Source organism: Asparagus officinalis, chromosome 7 (assembly GCF_001876935.1).
Source record: "Asparagus officinalis chromosome 7, Aspof.V1, whole genome shotgun sequence".
NCBI classification, from domain to species: Eukaryota; Viridiplantae; Streptophyta; class Magnoliopsida; order Asparagales; family Asparagaceae; genus Asparagus; species Asparagus officinalis.
Window position 1 is genome coordinate 132,375,631 of NC_033800.1, and position 18,706 is coordinate 132,394,336.

Genomic DNA, 18,706 nt, shown 5'->3' on the forward strand with positions numbered 1-18,706 from the left:
CCTTAAGCTTTCAAAGGTGAAATACATGACAAAAAGATGCTAAGTTCCACAAGTGCATCTTATTATTAAACTTACAGATGAGTTATCTTCACTCAGTGACTGCATAAGATGCCTCTTGAATGTCTCCAACTGTGGAACAACAAACTTTTAATTTATCTTGTAAAGGAACCAAAGTAAAAAAATCCGACTAGAAAAACTTCAGGTAGAAAGTAATTTTTTTATAAATATAGATGTAATCTAGACTCTCCTTCTTTTCCAAACATTAAAGGAAATCATTTTCTCTTAAATGTAAAAAATGAGGAAGATTAAGTCATAGCCCATTCTAGTGCTATTAAGCCTAGATAAATTCAAATGAAAATGTAAGAGTCTAAGAGAACATAGAACTTGAGTTTGGTATACAATTTCAACGATTGTAACTGGCTGGCATGTGCTGCTATCAAAACTTATCTGAAACTCACAACAATTGCATCTTCCAATGAAAAAATATCGAGCCAAACTTTAAATGGAAATAGGCATGATGCAACTGCACACAACTGCCACTACTTCAGGACTCATCACACCAGAATTAGATCTACAGAACCAACCACCCTATTTCTCAAAACAATTGGCATCCTGGCAATTATTTAAATTGAAATTGATACAAAAGTAACAGATAAATTATCAAATAAATGTTAGATTTCGTACATCATATGAAGAAAACCACACTCACCATATTCCAAAAGCAATGAATAGTGGAGTCACATAACTGAGCTTAATAGAGATACATAAATCAATCCAACGAAGCCTTGATAAAGAAACATATCGAAGAAAATATACTCTTCTAACAAACGTTCAACTGATTGCTTAGCTCTTCATCCAACTTGAAATATACTTTGGAAGCAAACACTTCTGACTGTGTAATTACAATAAACTTAGAACACCATATATCTCAGGCTCTCAGCCACAAAGGCATAGTGGAATGGGAATCATCAGTAATCCTTTTAGAGCATATTATGATTTATGACCATTTTTCTACCATTTGTTACAAATAATCATCAAGGTGCAGTTATTCCGATCATACAGCTGACCACCATCGTGAGGTTCATTTACTTGCGGACTCAAGAAGAGATTTCTCATTAACAGTTAAAACCAATTTAAAATTCAAGCTAGCAACATGGCAGCTTTGTCGACATCAAAAAGAACCTTTGAGAACCGATTCTCAAATCTTTACTTTTCTAATTTTCAACCTTCGATCTCATTCTTTCTTCTACGATCTTCCCTTGTGTATTTTTAAGAACTGTTTCTTCTTTGTTCATGCTCCTCTTCAACCTCATTTATTTTCTCTCCCGCTCTTATTCTGTACTAACATTCCTAAATACATTAGTTAGATAAGTTTGTAATCAGTTACACAGATCCTTCATACATTAACCCAACTTATCCTTTGTACATAGTTGGATAAATTTATTTTTTTAGTATTTTAACGAAGATTTACACAAACAATTTCTCATATATGAACACTGTATGCATTAGTTAGATTAAAAAAATAATTTATTCATACAAACTAATAGATATAAAATAAATCTATATATATATACATACATACATACATACAGGGAAATATAATTCTATGGAGCCACCTCAGATTTAATCTAAGGATGCACACCTCAATGGATGGATTTGGCTATTTCAATTGGCGATCCGCTCCATTCATTATGATTTAAATGTCTTAAAACATCTACAAAATAAAAATCATGATATTTGAATATTTCTAACACATATTTTTCATTTTCTCTTTAGTTGTATTGTCATATAACCGTTAATTTTACTATCATTTGATGCATTAATAAATACAACCCAATATGCCTAATTTTTAGTTTATATGTCATCCGAATCATATAGATCAAAATGAACAGAGTGGATCAAGTAAATTGATTGCGTATAATCTAATTTTAAAGGTGCATCCTTAGATTCAATCTAAGGTGGCTCCTTAGAATTATATATATCTAGGGTGTAACTAGGTTAGTTACACACGCCTGTAAAAATACATCTTTGACCATTTATTTTGTATATGCAAACCGTTCATTATAATCTACATGTCATCAAATGTGTGGGGATCAAACATGTAGTTTGGAGTTTTCTATCCTATAAATCTAACAACTGAAAATAAATGACCTTTTGGACAATTACAGGCCATTTATTTTTAGGTTTAGACGTGATATCTAATCCATGTGATTTTTTAATCTCTATGAAGTTTTGAATGAATAGATATTAATGAACAGTGTGGATCGTTAATGTTCATGGTCAAACATGTACTTGTACATGTGTGTGTAACTAACTTAGTTACCCCCTAGGTGTATTCTAACCCTACCCATATATGTAGATGTGTGTGTATGAGATGGGTATATGAGGAATATAGGTATGCTTGGTACCAAGCACTAAGTTTGGTAGTGAGGTGGAGGAATGTCAACCATAGATATGAGCGAGATTAGTTGGATGGAAAGTATATCCCCATGTAACATATGTTCTCTTAACATCATATATCCCTTAACATCTCTCTCTCTCTCTCTCACTCTCTCTCTCTCTCTCTCTCTCTCTCTCTCTCTCTCTCTCTCTCTCTCTTTCTCTCTCTCTCTCGGCCCCTACCTCCCTCTTTCCTTAACATCCTTTAATTAATGTTGGCCTCTCTCTCTCTCTCTCTCTCTCTCTCTCTCTCTCTCTCTCTCTCTCTCTCTCTTTCTCTCTCTCTCTCGGCCCCTACCTCCCTCTTTCCTTAACATCCTTTAATTAATGTTGGCATAAAGACACACTGCCCCTTCCTTATTCTTAAATCAATATTGGCATATGGGACCTACAAATTGTGGGGTGTGGTTTCTGGATAGCTTTGTTTCGGGTGAACAAGACTCGTGATGAAATACAGAGGCCTAGGTCTAACAGAGTATGGAAGCACGATAACCACTCTCTTGTGCGTATTTAGACAAGAAACTATAGCGTGAAATAAATGATAATTGTGCCCATACCTTTTCCTAAAAAACACTATATTGCCCTTGTTCAAAGCTTGGGGAAGGAGTAAACAAACAAAATGCCAATGTACATATATCCTTTATTATGTTTGTAATCACATTATATTTACATTTTGGAATACAAAATTGATCATTTTCTTAAGTAAAACTTGGTGCTTGGTAGTAAAATGGATGCAATATTTCATTACGAGTCTTGTTCAGCCAAAACAAAGTCACCCAGAAACCATATCCCACAAATTGTGGGTCCCATTTGCCAACTCTGATTAAAGAATGTTAAGGGAGGGACAGTGTGTCTCTTTATGCCAACATTGATTAAAGGATGTTAAGGAGGGAGGGACGAGCCGAGAGAGAGAGAGATGTTAAGGGATCTATGATGTTAAGCTAGCTATGTAGTAGCTTTTTCAACATAAAAAAGAACCTTTGAGAACCGATTCTCGATTCTTTACTTTTCTATTTTTCAACTTTCAATCTCATTCTTTCTACTATCTTCCCTTGAGTATTTTTAAGAATTGTTGTTTCTATGTTCATGCTTTTCTTCAACCTCATTTATTTTCTCCCCCTCTCTTATTTTGCATCTCTATTGTCCTTTTCTCCTTCCTAAATTTGTATTTCCTTCTACTCTCTCCATAACCCTTGTGTCCCTACTTTTCATGTTCCCGTCTTTTCATTTCTCCTATTGATTGACTAATTGGGCTTATCTTCCCAAAATTTTCCTCATTTTCATTGTCGTTGCTTCCTATTGCTTTCATTAGGGGTTTAGATACATTTTTATTACGGAAGGAACATCCTCCTCTCAGCTCCTATAGTCTTTCTCTAAGGTGTCAAAGGGACCGCTAAAAGATACAGCAAATACCTCCGAGGCTTTTAGCCATCTTAAACATATGGATGACTAGACACGTCTTATTTAAGTTAGGAAAGAAATTGAAAGAGGTCTGCTTTAACAATCTATACTAGATTCGACATATGAAAGAGGTATGCTTTTTCAACAAAATTCAATTTCAAAATAGAATATAATCATAAAAGTAACTACTTACATATTCCCCAAGACGTTCACTAATCTATACTAGATTCGACACCAAAAAAGGTCATTCATGAGCCAACTATACAAATGCAACAGAAAAAGGAACAATTGCATATTTTAATGCTATCCAAGATGAAAAGGGTATTGCATAAATTAGAAATATATTTAAAAATGCACATTATCTAAAGTAAAGACAAGAAAATAAGAAAACAGAAAAGATTGTTACACCTTTACCGCAAATGATTGGCATGTCTTGACAGTCTAATACTTCACACAACCCAATAAAAAGGCAATCCGCTGGACATCATTTTGCTTTGACTACATATAAATTACTTACGGCCAATAAATTAAAATTTTCAGAATTCCAGTCCTGAGATACTCATAGTACCATTCTATTTCATCTAAAAATTTGAAGCCTCAGTTCATTTACATAATCCTCTATTCGATGGTTTATAGAGCCATAGCTCAGGAACCTCCATTCTCTATCACTCAAAGTTCTTCCTGCACTCCCTACATTTCTTCAGCTCATCCACTTCTGAACGTCACTTCATTTTATCAAATTAAATATATACTTTTCCACACTTGCAGTTATAATATGCTTAAATAACCACATTGAGCAAAAGTTCCTAGAATTAATCAGTCTTCAAGCATTGTTCTTGCACGAGGGAATAATAGATATATATTTCTTTGAGTTTCCAATATTTTAACAATCTAAGTATCTTTACAGCTTAGGTGAAGACTTAATAATATAGCAGAACATCTCGACATGCCCAAGGCGAAAACAAGAACTTACCTTTGCCAAGTCCCGAGCTAATTTCTTTGTGGTGATAGCCAATGAATCCCGCTCCTTCGACAACTTAACCTACAAAAAGCCATAAACTTTAAAATAAAACCACAAGTTACGACAACCTAATAACAAACCCATTCAAAATCAAAGTACATTCTCTCCAACAGTGATTCTAAGCCTAGAATCAGCCTCTTCAAACAAACCCTCCAGCTTCGATAACTTCGTCTGCAGCTCTTCAATCGTCCGATCCTTCTCAGCGACCTTTTGCCTCAGCCTCCCCGTCTCCGATTCCAGCTTGGAAACCCTAGATGCAATCGCCAGCGAAGTGATTTTCCTCGCTAAATCCAACTGATCGTAGGGATCCGTCGGGATCACCGAGAGGATTTCGTCTGGGAGATGGAAATCAGTGCTCTGATTCATCTCGCTTAAACCCCTAGGGTTTGGATAAGGTAGAGAGAGAGAGATGAAACCCTAGAAGAAAAAGGTTAGAGTTTTGAAATGTTTGGGGAGCAATTGGAGTGTTTTTATTCTCTTTTTGGGGTTTTGGCTTTCTCAATCCCTCCGCCTCTTTTCTCGTGCGAATTTGAAATCTCTGTGGGGTACAGTGGGTGCAGAGAGGAGATAAAAGAAGTGAGAATATCAAAGTTCCATGCTGTATCATTGCCGTTCTGTGGTAGTTCAGTGGACGCACTTTTTGGCTACTATTGATTCTTCCTGTTTGGTTGTTTTTCTCAAAGTGAAAGGAAAAGAAAGAATGTTGGGAAACTATTAAATAAAATTTTCTTTAATTTTTAAATTTTTTTTATGAAATGGTGTTCTAAAGTATGGATCACGTCAATTAATAAGAAGTTAGCATATCATCACTTTTCTTGGTTTTATGGATTGTTTGGTTCGTTTCATAGATATTGGGAAATGCAATTCCATGTAAAGAATATTAAGTTTTGAGTTTTCCAAAATTGTCCAAGAAATAGATTATTTTTGTTTGGTTCGCATGTAAAATATGGTGGGAAAACAATGTATTTATTTTTCTTGTGTTTGGTTTGTATTGAAAAAAAACTTTTATTGATTTGACACTTTCCACTTTTCTTGTGTTTGGTTGGTTTTGAAGTAGGTAGGGAAAAGTGTTTATGGTCACCATGGTAAGATTACCCCCAACTATACACATGGTACAAATTAGAACTAACATCACATAAATTAAAACTAATATGTTATAAATTAGAACTAACATTGCACAAATTAGAACTAACATGGTACAAATTAGAACTAACATGACATAAATTAGAACTAACATGACACAAATTAGAACTAACATGACATAAATTAAAAATAACATGACACAAATTAGAACTAACATGACACAAATTAGAACTAACATGGTACAAACTAGAACTAACATTGCATAAATTAGAACTAACATGGTACAAATTAGAACTAACATGGTACAAATTAGAACTAATATGACATAAATTCGAACTAACATTGTATAAATTAGAACTAACATGATACAAACTAGAACTAACATTGCATAAATTATAACTAACACGGTACAAATTAGAACTAATATGACATAAATTAGAACTAACATGGTACAAATTAGAACTAATATGGTACAAATTAGAACTAACATGGTGCAAACTAGAACTAACATGGCATAAATTAGGACTAACATGACATAAATTAGAACTAACATGGTACAAATTAGAACTAACATGGTACAAACTAGAACTAACATGACATAAGTTAGAACTAACATGATACAAATTAGGACTAACATGACATAAATTAGGACTAATATGACATAAATTAGGACTAACATGGTACAAATTAGAACTAACATAGTACAAATTAGAACTAACATAACATAAATTAGAACTAACATGGTACAAATTAGAACTAACATGGCATAAATTAGGACTAACATGACATAAATTAGAACAAACATGATACAAATTAGAACTAACATGACATAAATTAGAACTAACATTGTACAAATAGCAACAAAAAGCCCAACAACATAGAGCTAAATTGATCACAAACCTGAACACAACCAGGCCTCCACATACTAACTGATCACAAAGACAATAATTTATCAGAATTTAGTTAGGAGATATCTTGTATGAATTTTCCTTCTTCATTCATTCCTACATCTAATAATAGTTTGCATTTGGAAAAGATAAGACTTCCTTTGAACAAATAATTCAAGCATCTAAAATGTCACGGGTTTTCCATGCAACTTTCTATCATTTCTAGATAACTGGTTAATTAAGTGCTCCATGGAAGGTAAAAGTTCAAAATATATAATCCAATCTAAAATTTGATTATTCAACTCTACCAAATCTCATTGCATTCCGTTGTAGGACCTCAAACAAGTGTGAATTATGAATTTGATTATTCAACTCTACCAAATCTCATTGCATTCCGTTGTAGGACCTCAAACAAGTGTGAATTATGATTTTAATCCAAGAACATTTACAAGGCTCATTGCATTCCGTTGTAGGACCTCAAACAAGTGTGAATTATGATTTTAATCCAAGAACATTTACAAGGGAAAAAATAGTAAGAATTCGCTCAAAATATGCATTAGTCATGGAAACCAAGAAATGGGTATTGCAATTAAACCCCTAAGTAAAGAAATTAAGAAGTGGGTATTGAACTTAAACCCAAAACAAAGGAGAAAATTGAGGGAAAGGATCGACCTTGGGGAGTTGGCACCTCTCCCAAGTTGGCCCTCGACGTTTCTCCCCCATGCCCAAACCTCGCCGTCGGTGGTCACCGCAAGAGAATGGTAGTAGCTCACTTCCACGTTGGCGAACGAGGAGAGAAGATTTAGGATTTTGGTGGGATCGTAGGCGTCGATGAGAGGAGAGGAGAGACCGAGAGCTCCATTGTTGTTGTCGCCGAAGCTGTAAACTGAAGAGGAAGAGGAGATGAATCTGATGGAGGAGAGAGAAAGGCGAAGGAGTCAATTTCAGCGTCGACGAAGCCGACGAGAGAAATCCAGGCGAAAGTCGAAGACGACGAACAAGAAGACAGTGACAAAGAAGGCCGAAGGGGATTTCTGGCGGGAGGAGAGCAAGGAGGTAACCCTAGCATCACCAAAGAAATCAACGACAGAAATGAGAGAGCGATTGTAAGAAGTGACCAGGTTTTCCTAGATTCTCTCAGTTGGGAAAGAAAATCGGGGAGAGAAAAAAGTCCGACGTGGCGGCGTTTTCAGCGGGGTTTCTCCCCTTCAACCCTAGCGAACCAAAGCGACAAAAAGAATCGCGGGGAAAAAAAATCTGATATGGAGGTGGTGTCAAACCCAGAAATAGGTTTCCAAAGCCCTTTTAAGCGAACCAAATAGCCCCTTAAGGTGTGAACCAAACAAAAAAAATATTATGAAAAACTTACAAGAAGATGTACTTTTGTTCCATTTTCTTTCTTTTTTAGTCATTTTCCACAAATTTTGGGCGAACCAAACTGCCCCTAAGGGAAATTGATTGGAGGCACTGAAAATAAGAATCTTTGTCCCTACATTCTTGGAGAACAGTTTGTTTCTATAAACTCATTCAGTTGTTAGTTTCTTTTCTGTAACAATTCCCAAATACCCTCTCAAAACCCTAATCCCATGTTCTCGCCATCGCCGCTATGGCCAAATTCAACCTGGCAGTCGCAATGAAGTGTCACGTAGAAGAGTTTAGACAGAAGAATCTTCCAACTTTCAACTTGTTCATAGTTCTAAATTCTTGTATGATTCTCTTGGGATCGTTCACTGCTCCTCTCCCTAACGAAAGTTTCGCCTCGTCGCAGGCACCCTCAGCTTTTTCCTCTTCCTCAAGACCTCTATCACGATCTCTCACCTTCATCTCCATCTTGATCTTGGGTGGTTCAATCTAGTTAGTAGGAAACCCTTTGCTGATCCACATGTGTTGTGTTATCCTGATCAGATACAAATAGTTCAATGTGCTAGTAGTATTAACTTCACCAAGCATCTAATTAAATGTACTGGTTATCATGTTTCTAAAGTTTCTGGAGGTGAAACTTGAAAGTTCATATACGGTAATTTGAAACGACAGTTTAGCTAGCACAAATGTTTAAAACCATCGTTCTGTAGTAGACGGAGTGACCTTTCTAAGGACTCAATAAACTTTATCACAGAATGGGCCGGCCTTAGTTCATACAAAGGCCTCAACTAGGCATAAATATCAGACAAATCATAACATAGTCATAAATAATGAACAACCTTAACGTCTAATGACTATGTATCAAAGTTAATAAATAAGTACCACCCAAAAACAAGTGTCACATGAAATAAGTTTAATCGGCATTTTTAGTGATGGAGTATAATATCAACAACTTGTAGGCATTTTACGTTTAATTGTTTTCAACTCATCCCAATACATTTTCTCATATGAAAAGTAGACAAGTAAGTACCAATTGGTTATTTATGAATTTCATATGACATATTTGTATTTTTCGTGATAATAATTTTAATTTATTGTGATACTTATTCCTTAACTGTGATATGTGGTAGTTTTCTATGACTTTTCCTTATCTACTATGATACTTATACATTGATCGTGATATACATCCGTTTTTAGTGACTTTTTATTTCCTGTGATACTTATCCCTTAACTGTAACACGTAGTTATTTTCTGTGATTTTTTCTTATTATTTGTGACACTTATAAGTTAACTGTGATACATAATCGTTTTCTGTGACTTTAACTTATTTCATGTGATGCTTATATGTTAACTGTGATACATAGTTATTTTCTGTGATTTTTACTTATTGTTGTGACATCATTTCATTTATTATGATATACATAATTGTTTTATGTGACTTTTGCTTGTTTCCTGTAACACTTATTTATTAACTGTGATACATAATCATTATAGTCATTAGACGTTATAGTTGTTTATTATTTATGACTATGTTATGGTTTGTTTGATATTTGTTAGTTATCAAACATCACATTTTATTTTTTATTGTGACGTATTTCACATTTAAATGTTAGAAATAAACAAGTGGTGGTATAGATGAATCTCAAGGCCGCGAGGTCAAGGGAAGGTGTTTTTTATCATAAATTTCAGCATTCCTAACACGAGGCTATGTTTTTTGAGGAAGAGTACAAGCGACTTTATTTTTTTGTCACATTAAAAGTGGACTCCACTTTCTCCCCTTTTTACCCAATAGTAAAGAAAATGATTAACATCCCAAAAGTCCTGACACTGAAGGAAGCACCAGAAGGCGTCCTTAGATAATTCGGACCTGAACACCTCTCTTCATGCTGCATGGCCTCGTAATTGTAGATGGTCAAAATATATTTTCACTTAGGCTGATGATCAGCTTGGATCCAAGAAGTGAACATCAATAGGCTAAACACTTCAAATAGGCCCAAAGTTAAACCCACAATGAGCTATAGCGAAGGTCACCTGATGATAGCGAACCTCACCGAACAGCGCGCCCATATCGACACGACTCGACCAAATCAAAAGCGAGTCGACTCCCAAAACACTTCTCGCCAGGCGGTATACCTTCTTTCTGTTAGTTTTGGGGTGGATACCAACCTCCGCCGGCGAGGAGCTCCGACGAGCTCGAGGATGACGCAGGCGAAGCTGGAGGCGAGGTTCAGGCGAGCCTCGGGAGCTCAGACAAGCTCGAGCTCTGCGTTCAGCACTCCGACCCTCGCGTCGGGCTTGTGCGCTGGTGACAGGCTGTCGCCAGCCCATCGTATCCGCCTATATAAACCCCTTTGATGCCCTAGGGTTTCGGTGCCGAGCTTTTCCTCCCCTCCTCCGATTTTCTCTCTGGCGGTGGCGGACTGCCCAAAATCGCAGCAGCGATTTGTGATTAATCTCCAGTGAGGGGAGATTTAAGAAGAGAGAGAGAGATCATTAAAGAGGGGTTTTTTATTGTGGGACTTTCTTCATTCTCAAGTGAGATTTGAAAGAGATTTTTTTTCTTTAATTATTAACACTGTAGCTACAGTGTTCATTTGAGAAATCTCAGTTTTGAGATCTGCTCTTATATTTGTAATTTCTTGTTTGAATAATAAGAAATTTACTGTGTGGCTCCCGAGGACGTAGGCAGTTGCCGAACCTCGTAAATCTTGGTGTACCTTTTTTCTATTCTGCGTTTCTGTTGCATTAGGGATTTAGGCGTTAAATTCCCAATAACTGGTATCAGAGCGTGAAACGATCTAGAGGAAGTCAGATTCAAGTGGGAGCCATGGCCGCAGATGAAGAAAAAATGAGACTTGAAAAATTTGATGGAACAGATTTAGGATTCTAGAAAATGCAGATAGAGGATTATCTGTATCAGAAAAATCTGTATCAACCACTATCCGGGAAGAAGCCAGATTCTATGAAGGCAGATGAGTGGAACCTTCTAGATAGACAAGCCCTCGGAGTTATCAGATTGACGCTGACTCGCAATGTTGCGTTCAACATAGCAAAGGAGAAGACCACAGCAGGTCTTATGGCAGCTCTCTCAAACATGTATGAGAAGCCATCAGCCGCGAACAAAGTTCATTTGATGCGGCGGTTATTCAATCTGAAAATGGCGGAAGGCGCGTCAGTAGCACAACACCTCAATGAAATTAATACGGTTACAACCCAATTGAGTTCAGTTGAAATTGAGTTTGATGAAGAAGTTTGGGCGTTGATATTGTTGTCTTCCCTACCAGAGAGTTGGAATGCTACAATCACAGCTGTGGGTAGCTCGTCGGGAAACAACAAGTTGAAGTTCGACGACGTTCGTGATTTGGTTCTCAGTAAGGAGATCCGACGGAGAGAGACGGGTGAAGCTACAACCTCTTCAGTATTACATACAGAGTCAAGAGGTAGAAATTCAACCAGAAGAAACGGACGGGGCAAATCAAACTTCAGAGGTAGATCAAAGGACAGGAGGTCCAAGTCAAGGAATCCAAGCAACAGCTCGAAGGCTATCGAGTGTTGGAATTGAGGAAAGACCGGACATTACAAGAATCGGTGCAAGAGTGTACAGAAAGAGAAGGAGGCGAAGGTAGAGGTGAATGTCACTTCCACTTCAGGAGGAGACGACGCATTGATATGCTCTTTGGAGAGCAAGGAGGAATATTGGGTGTTAGATTCAGGAGCGTCGTTCCATGCTACCTCTCAGAAAGAATTCTTCGAGAAGTATACCCCCGGAAATCTTGGATACGTATATCTTGGTGATGACCATGTGCTATTGTGGGCAAAGGCGAGGTAAAAATTAAGTTGAACGGGTCAGTATAGGAGCTGAAGGATGTCAGGCATATTCCCGACCTGAGAAAGAATTTAATATCCCTAGGCCAGTTGGCTGGCGAAGGATATACCACGACCTTCCATGGAGATGATTGGAAGATCTCAAAGGGTGCAATGATGATTGCTCGAGGCAGGAAGACTGGTACCCTATATATGACAGCAGGTGCACGTTGTTCGATCTCAGTTGCAGCAGACAATGAGACTTCAAAGCTGTGGCACCAGAGACTCGGTCATATGAGTGAAAAGGGGATGAAAATCATGCACACGAAGGGAAAACTCCCAGGACTGAAGTCAGTGGAGATGGATATGTGTGAAGAATGTATACTTGGAAAGCAGAAGAGAGTCAGCTTTCAGACAAATGGCAGAACCCCCAGGAAAGAGAAGCTAGAGCTCGTTCACTCAGATGTTTGGGGACCAACCACCACCGAGTCCATTGGTTGGAAAACACTACTTCGTGACTTTTATCGATGATCACTCTCGGAAAGTGTCGGTCTACTTTCTGAAGCATAAGTCAGAAGTATTTGAGGCTTTCAGGAGATGGAAAGCTATGGTCGAGAATGAGACCGGTCTGAGAATAAAGAAGCTCAGGACCGACAATGGCGGTGAGTATGAAGACACCGGATTCAAGAAGTTCTGCTATGAGCACGGGATCAGAATGGAGAGAACCGTGCCCGGTACGCCTCAGCAAAATGGTGTAGCTGAGCGGATGAACCGAACGTTGACAGAGAGAGCCAGAAGCATTCGAGTATAGTCAGGCCTACCGAAGCAGTTCTAGGCAGAAGCGGTCAACACAGCAGCTTACTTGATCAACCGAGGTTCATCGGTTCCATTGGAGCACAGAATACCAGAGGAGGTATGGTGCGGAAATGAGGTAAAACTCTCACATCTCAAAGTTTTCGGTTGTGTAGCTTATGTGCATATTAGTGATCAAGGCAGAAATAAGCTTGATCCCAAATCAAAGAAATGCACTTTCATCGGCTATGGTGAAGATGAGTTCGGCTACCGCATTTGGGACAACGATACAAGGACATGCACAAGACTGATGACTCAGAGAGCGAGTCAATATTTGTAGATGCAGATGATGTCCCGAGTAACCTCTCGGAAGAACCCAATGCAGAAGATCCTCAGCCAGAAGAGCCTGTTGGACAAGATGATGCGCATGAGCCCGACGCACCAGCTCCGATATTAAGAAGATCTTCTCGTCCTCTTGTACCCAATAGGAGATACATGAACTATCTGTTGTTGACAGATGGTGGGGAGCCTGAAAGCTATGATGAAGCTTGTCAGTGTGGAGATAAGAGCAAGTGGGAGCTTGCCATGAAAGATGAGATGAAGTCTCTCATATCAAACCAGACGTGGGAACTAGCTGAGTTGCCTACAGGCAAGAAGGTACTCCACAACATATGGGTGTACCAGGTGAAAGAGGAGCAAGATGGTTCCAGAAGATATAAGGCCCGGCTAGTTGTCAAAGGTTTCCAGCAAAAGGAAGGAATTGACTACACCGATATATTCGCTCCCGTGGTAAAGCTAAATACTATCAGGACCGTGATGAGTATTATAGCAATTGAAGATCTTCATCTCGAGCAGTTAGACGTGAAGACGGCGTTTCTTCACGGAGATCTAGAAGAGGAGATATACATGCACCAGCCAGAAGGTTTCTCAGAAGAAAAGAAGAAGAACCTGGTGTGCAGACTCAAGAAGAGCTTGTATGGCCTGAAACAAGCCCCAAGGCAGTGGTACAAGAAGTTTGACGGCTTCATGCACAAGGAAGGTTTCCAGAAATGCAACGCCGATCACTGTTGCTACTTTAAAAGATATCAGTCCAGTTATATCATCCTACTGCTGTATGTTGATGATATGTTGGTTGCAAGAGCAGATATGAAAGATATCAAGAGTTTGACAGCAGCTGTCAAAGGAGTTTGACATGAAGGACTTAGGTCCAGCAAAGAAGATCCTTGGAATGTAAATCACGAGAGACAAGAAGAAAGGGTTCTTGCGGTTGTCTCAGACAGAGTACATCAACCGTGTTTTGCAAAGATTCAACATGGGCGACGCCAGCCCATCGTATCCGCCTATATAAACCCCTTTGATGCCCTAGGGTTTCGGTGCTGAGCTTTCCCCCCCCCTCCTCCGATTTTCTCTCTGGCGGCGGCGGACTGCCCAAAATCGCAGCATCGATTTGTGATTAATCTCCAGTGAGGGGAGATTTAAGAAGAGAGAGAGAGAGATCATTAAAGAGGGGGTTTTTTATTGTGGGACTTTCTTCATTCTCAAGTGAGATTTGAAAGGGATTTTCCCTTTAATTATTAACACTGTAGCTACAGTGTTCATTTGAGAAATCTCAGTTTTGAGATCTGCTCTTATATTTGTAATTTCTTGTTTGCATAATAAGAAATTTACTGTGTGGCTCCCGAGGACGTAGGCAGCTGTCGAACCTCGTAAATCTTGGTGTACATTTTTTCTATTCTGCGTTTCTGTTGCATTAGGGATTTAGGCGTTAAATTCCCAACACTTTCCAATCCGGGTCAAGAACTTTTAAGGCTGACTAAAAAGGTAGTACTTCTTGCTCTTCTTATAAGGAGTCACCCATTCTCGCTAGCCATCGTCCCTTCTCTCCAGTCTAGGTCAAGAACTTTCGAGACTGACTAAAAAAGCGGTACTTTTCAACCTTCTCGTAAGGTGTCGTCTCTTCTCGCCATGCCAAGTCATCCCTTCTCGTCAGGAGGGGTCCCTTCTCGCCAAGTCGAGTCGTCCTTTCTCACCAAGCAAAGTCGTCCCTTCTCACTAGGCCGAGTCGAAAGGCGTCATCTATTGGCCAAATCTAGAGTCGAATTCTGTGTTAAATTTTGAACTCATTGATAAAATTCGCCAACTAATAAACTCCACCCACGTCAACTCAAGTGGACCAAGTCATCCACTTTTGAAGAAGACTCACCCAAGTCCACAGTGACCCTCACTCACGAGTTTAGCGACATACACCCATGTCTTTAGTGAACTTCACCAAGCCCATGAAGCTCGCCAGATAGCCATTTTAGGAGCTATTTTTGGGAATAACTACTCCACATTATCTCCTACTTTAATGTCAACTTAATCCACAACGAATGGGACATTAACTCTCTCTTTGAGCCTATAAAAGGAAGGGAGATCATTTATTTAAGGACGCACACGAGAGCACAAAGGCAAAGAAAAGGTCTTTGGTTAATATTATCTTGGCTAGACTCTTTGTCATTGAAAAAAGAGAGAGATTCAGAGGCTACATTGACAAAAAGCCCATCTCTCCTTCATTCTCATTGATCTTTATAGATCATTATCATCAGCTAATCATTTAGCCCAATCAACAATCCTTGTGAGAAAGGAATCATTCTCTTCAAGTAGTCATCTAGCTTAATCAATGATCCATGTGAGAATGGATCTGTTAATATCTCTTCATTCATAGAAGACTGCACTATCTTCCGAGAGATTAAAGATCATCAATCAGCAAAGACCCATCGTCTTATTTGGACCGTCAATGGAGTACAAGATCGACGCTTCACCAGTACAGAGAAAAGAACCCCAGGAAAAGAATTTTTCTTCGTTTCATTATAATTTTTTCATTATAATTCCTTTTATTATAATCTGAGTTAATTACAATACAAAAAGATACGAAACAAGATGGTGACTCTGATTGACACTTCCTTCTCAATCGACAAGAAGATTGTGTCACAACCTGATACTAAGACCCTAAGGTCTTTCGCTGAGTCACTGGTCATTAAATATGACTAAGAAAAGTTTAAGGAATTCATTTTCTTAAACCAATCATTAACGACAACTATGTGGAGTTGTCGTAAAATTCGCAGCAATGCAAACCTAGGGTCAAAATCAACCCTCGCATATATCAAGGTGAATTTTGCCAAAGGCAATTTGAGCTTCATTGGAAGCCAAACGAACTTCACCCAGGGTGATGACAACTCCAGTTTCACCTACAACAAGGTGAGCCTCGGTGAACACAACCCTAACCTCATTGAAAGCAAAATGAACTTCGCCAAGAGAAAGACAAGCCTCTCTGAGGATAACCCCAGTCTCATCGATGATAGCCCCAACTTTGCTGGAGGCAGAGCAAATGTCGCCCAGAGTGAAGACAATCCTAGCTTCACCAAAGTGAAGCAAATCACACCAAAAGCAGCCCCAGTGTCGTTAGAGGTAAAATGAGCTCCACCCCGAGTGAGATCTTAGTGACCCTCACCCAGAGTGAAGGTCAGGACCCTCAAATATCCCTCAAATTTGGATGTCAATCAACAACCTCTCTGGGTTCTCTTTAAAGTATCTTGCGATGCTCATTGTGCTTCCTTAAAGGTTAACAAGCGGCAACAACGATCTTGCGAGAACAAGGTTGTTTTTGACCTTAATCTCTAAGAGTTCATAGTTAATATAACTAGTGTAACCAGAGAAGATGAGGATAGCATGTCAAATCTAGAAAACAATGGTGTCTATCATCGTACTAGATCAAGACGGTGGTAGCTATCCCCTTTGATTACTCTATTTTGAGATTGCCTATTCGACAAACTCCTTTACAAGCGGATCATCATTTTGCTAATGACGTTAACTCGACCATATCGTCAAACACAACTCTTAGCTCAAGTCAAGAGCAGGAGTGGGCTGCCAACATGGCGGACATGGAGGCTATCAGCAATCTTTTTGTCAGCTTGAGGCCCAAAAGAAGGTATCCGACGAGCGTTTTGACCGACTCAAAAATATGCTTCAACAGCTACTACTTACTTACCATCCCCTTATGAGCACTTCAAAAGAAAAGCAACCAATTAACATTTCTGTCAATAAGGAGTCACTATACCAGCAAGATGTTTTCTCCTCTCGATTGGAGTCTGAAACATACTGTACACTGAAGACAAGGCTTAATTTGAAAACACTCAAAAGCCTCCAAAACCAGCTCAATGCTCTTACATAGAGGACCGAGCTAAGGAAGATTGTGATCACTCAACCTTATCCCATAGAATGGGACTCTGTTTCTTATCCAATAAAGTTTAAGTCGCCAACATTACATACGTTCAATGTCAAAGGTTCTCCGAACCAACATGTCTACTACTTCCATCTGCAAACATGAATTATAGTAGGAAATGATGCTATCAAGACGTGATTTTCCATTAGTACCCTTCAGGGGGTAGCCTTTGACTGGTTTCAAAATTTAGCCGAAGGATCAATCAAATCCCTGGGCTGACTTGGAATCATAATTTTTGTCCCACTTCCACAAGGACGAGTCTGATGCAACAATGATTGTGCTCCTTTCAGAGAAACAAAGGGGTGATGACTCGGTTAGAGAATACATCGAGCGATTTTGCAATTTAGGCTTGCATTGTTGGGACATGCCGCTGTCGATGTTACTCCAAACATGCTGGCACAACTTTCTTGGCCAATTGGAAACCCACATAGGCGCTGTCAAAGATAACTCATGAAAAGATTTGATTGAGCAGACAGAAATTACTGAGATATTCAATCAACATGATTCGTGGTCAAGCTGTGAAGATAATGATTATAATGATCGTAAATTTTTGATACTAATTAAAATAATTTCCTGGTAATTTAAGATTTTGAATTATTATTTTTAAAAGAGTATTTGTATTATCTCGATTTCTAGAATTTTCTACGATTTAAAAGTTCAATTTTATATTTATTTAAATAATTTTGATATTTATAAATTAACTTAGTACAGTAAAATTTTTTGAAATTAATCCGTTATGTTATCGATACTATTACATATCATTTTAAATAACACGTTGTATTATTATTACTATTACATATTATTTCGTATAATATAGTGTATTATTATTAATATTATATATTATTTGTACAATTTGTTGTATTATTATTACTATTGCGTATTATCTGTTGTATTAGTATAACTGATACGTGTCCTAAGTGTTGTGCGTGGCGGAAGCAGTTGAATCACACACAATCCAAACAAGAGAGATCACAACCAAATAAACAAGCACAATCACCAAATAACACAAGAGATTTACGTGGTTCGACAAGTTACCTACGTCCACGGGGCAAGAAAGGGGATGGGGTTTTCACTAATAGAGAAAAAGTACAAACTGAGATTACAAATCTCTCGAAGGAACAAACTAATCTCACCAATAAGCTCTTAATCTCTCCAAACAAAATCCTAAACAAATAGCTCAGAAAATACCTCTTTTCTTTGCTCCAAATATCCCCAATTTTCTGCTTAATTCTCTCTTCCAATTGTTCCATATATATAAAATCCTAAAATCATAAACATACTAGGAATTCTAAACCAAAAGCCAAAACAAATTAGGAATCCTAATAACATATTCCCAAAATAGATTAGGAATCCTAATAACCACATGTTATCAAAATAGATTAGGAATCCTAATAACCCCATGTTACCAAAATAGATTAGAAATCCGCTATCCAACACTAAGTACTTAGAGTATATAAGTGCAAAGTCACTATGATTTTTAAGTGCTATTTAGACAAAAAAAATTATTTTTTATTTTTATGGTGTTTGCTTAAAAAAATTCCGTAGCACAACAAGACAAAATAACTATTGTGCGCAGCGGAAATTTCGTCAGAGTTTCTGGTGCACAATAAGAGAGAAAGATCGATAAGAATTCTTGTTTCTCAAAGGGAACAAGAA

At 38.1% G+C, this 18,706-nt stretch overlaps 1 protein-coding gene across 2 annotated transcripts in view; it reads right to left on the minus strand.

Annotated features, from left to right (window-relative positions):
* LOC109848959 (uncharacterized protein At4g15545-like) overlaps nt 1-5,347 on the minus strand; it is a 7,621-nt gene extending 2,274 nt beyond the window's left edge. For both annotated transcript variants that reach the window (XM_020418698.1, XM_020418697.1), the window contains exons 1-3: nt 4,961-5,347; nt 4,814-4,882; nt 76-129 (exon numbers count right to left, since the gene is read on the minus strand). In XM_020418698.1, the coding sequence (XP_020274287.1) occupies nt 76-129; nt 4,814-4,882; nt 4,961-5,227 (390 nt within the window). In that variant the 5' untranslated portion in view covers nt 5,228-5,347. The remainder of the gene's footprint in view (nt 1-75; nt 130-4,813; nt 4,883-4,960) is intronic.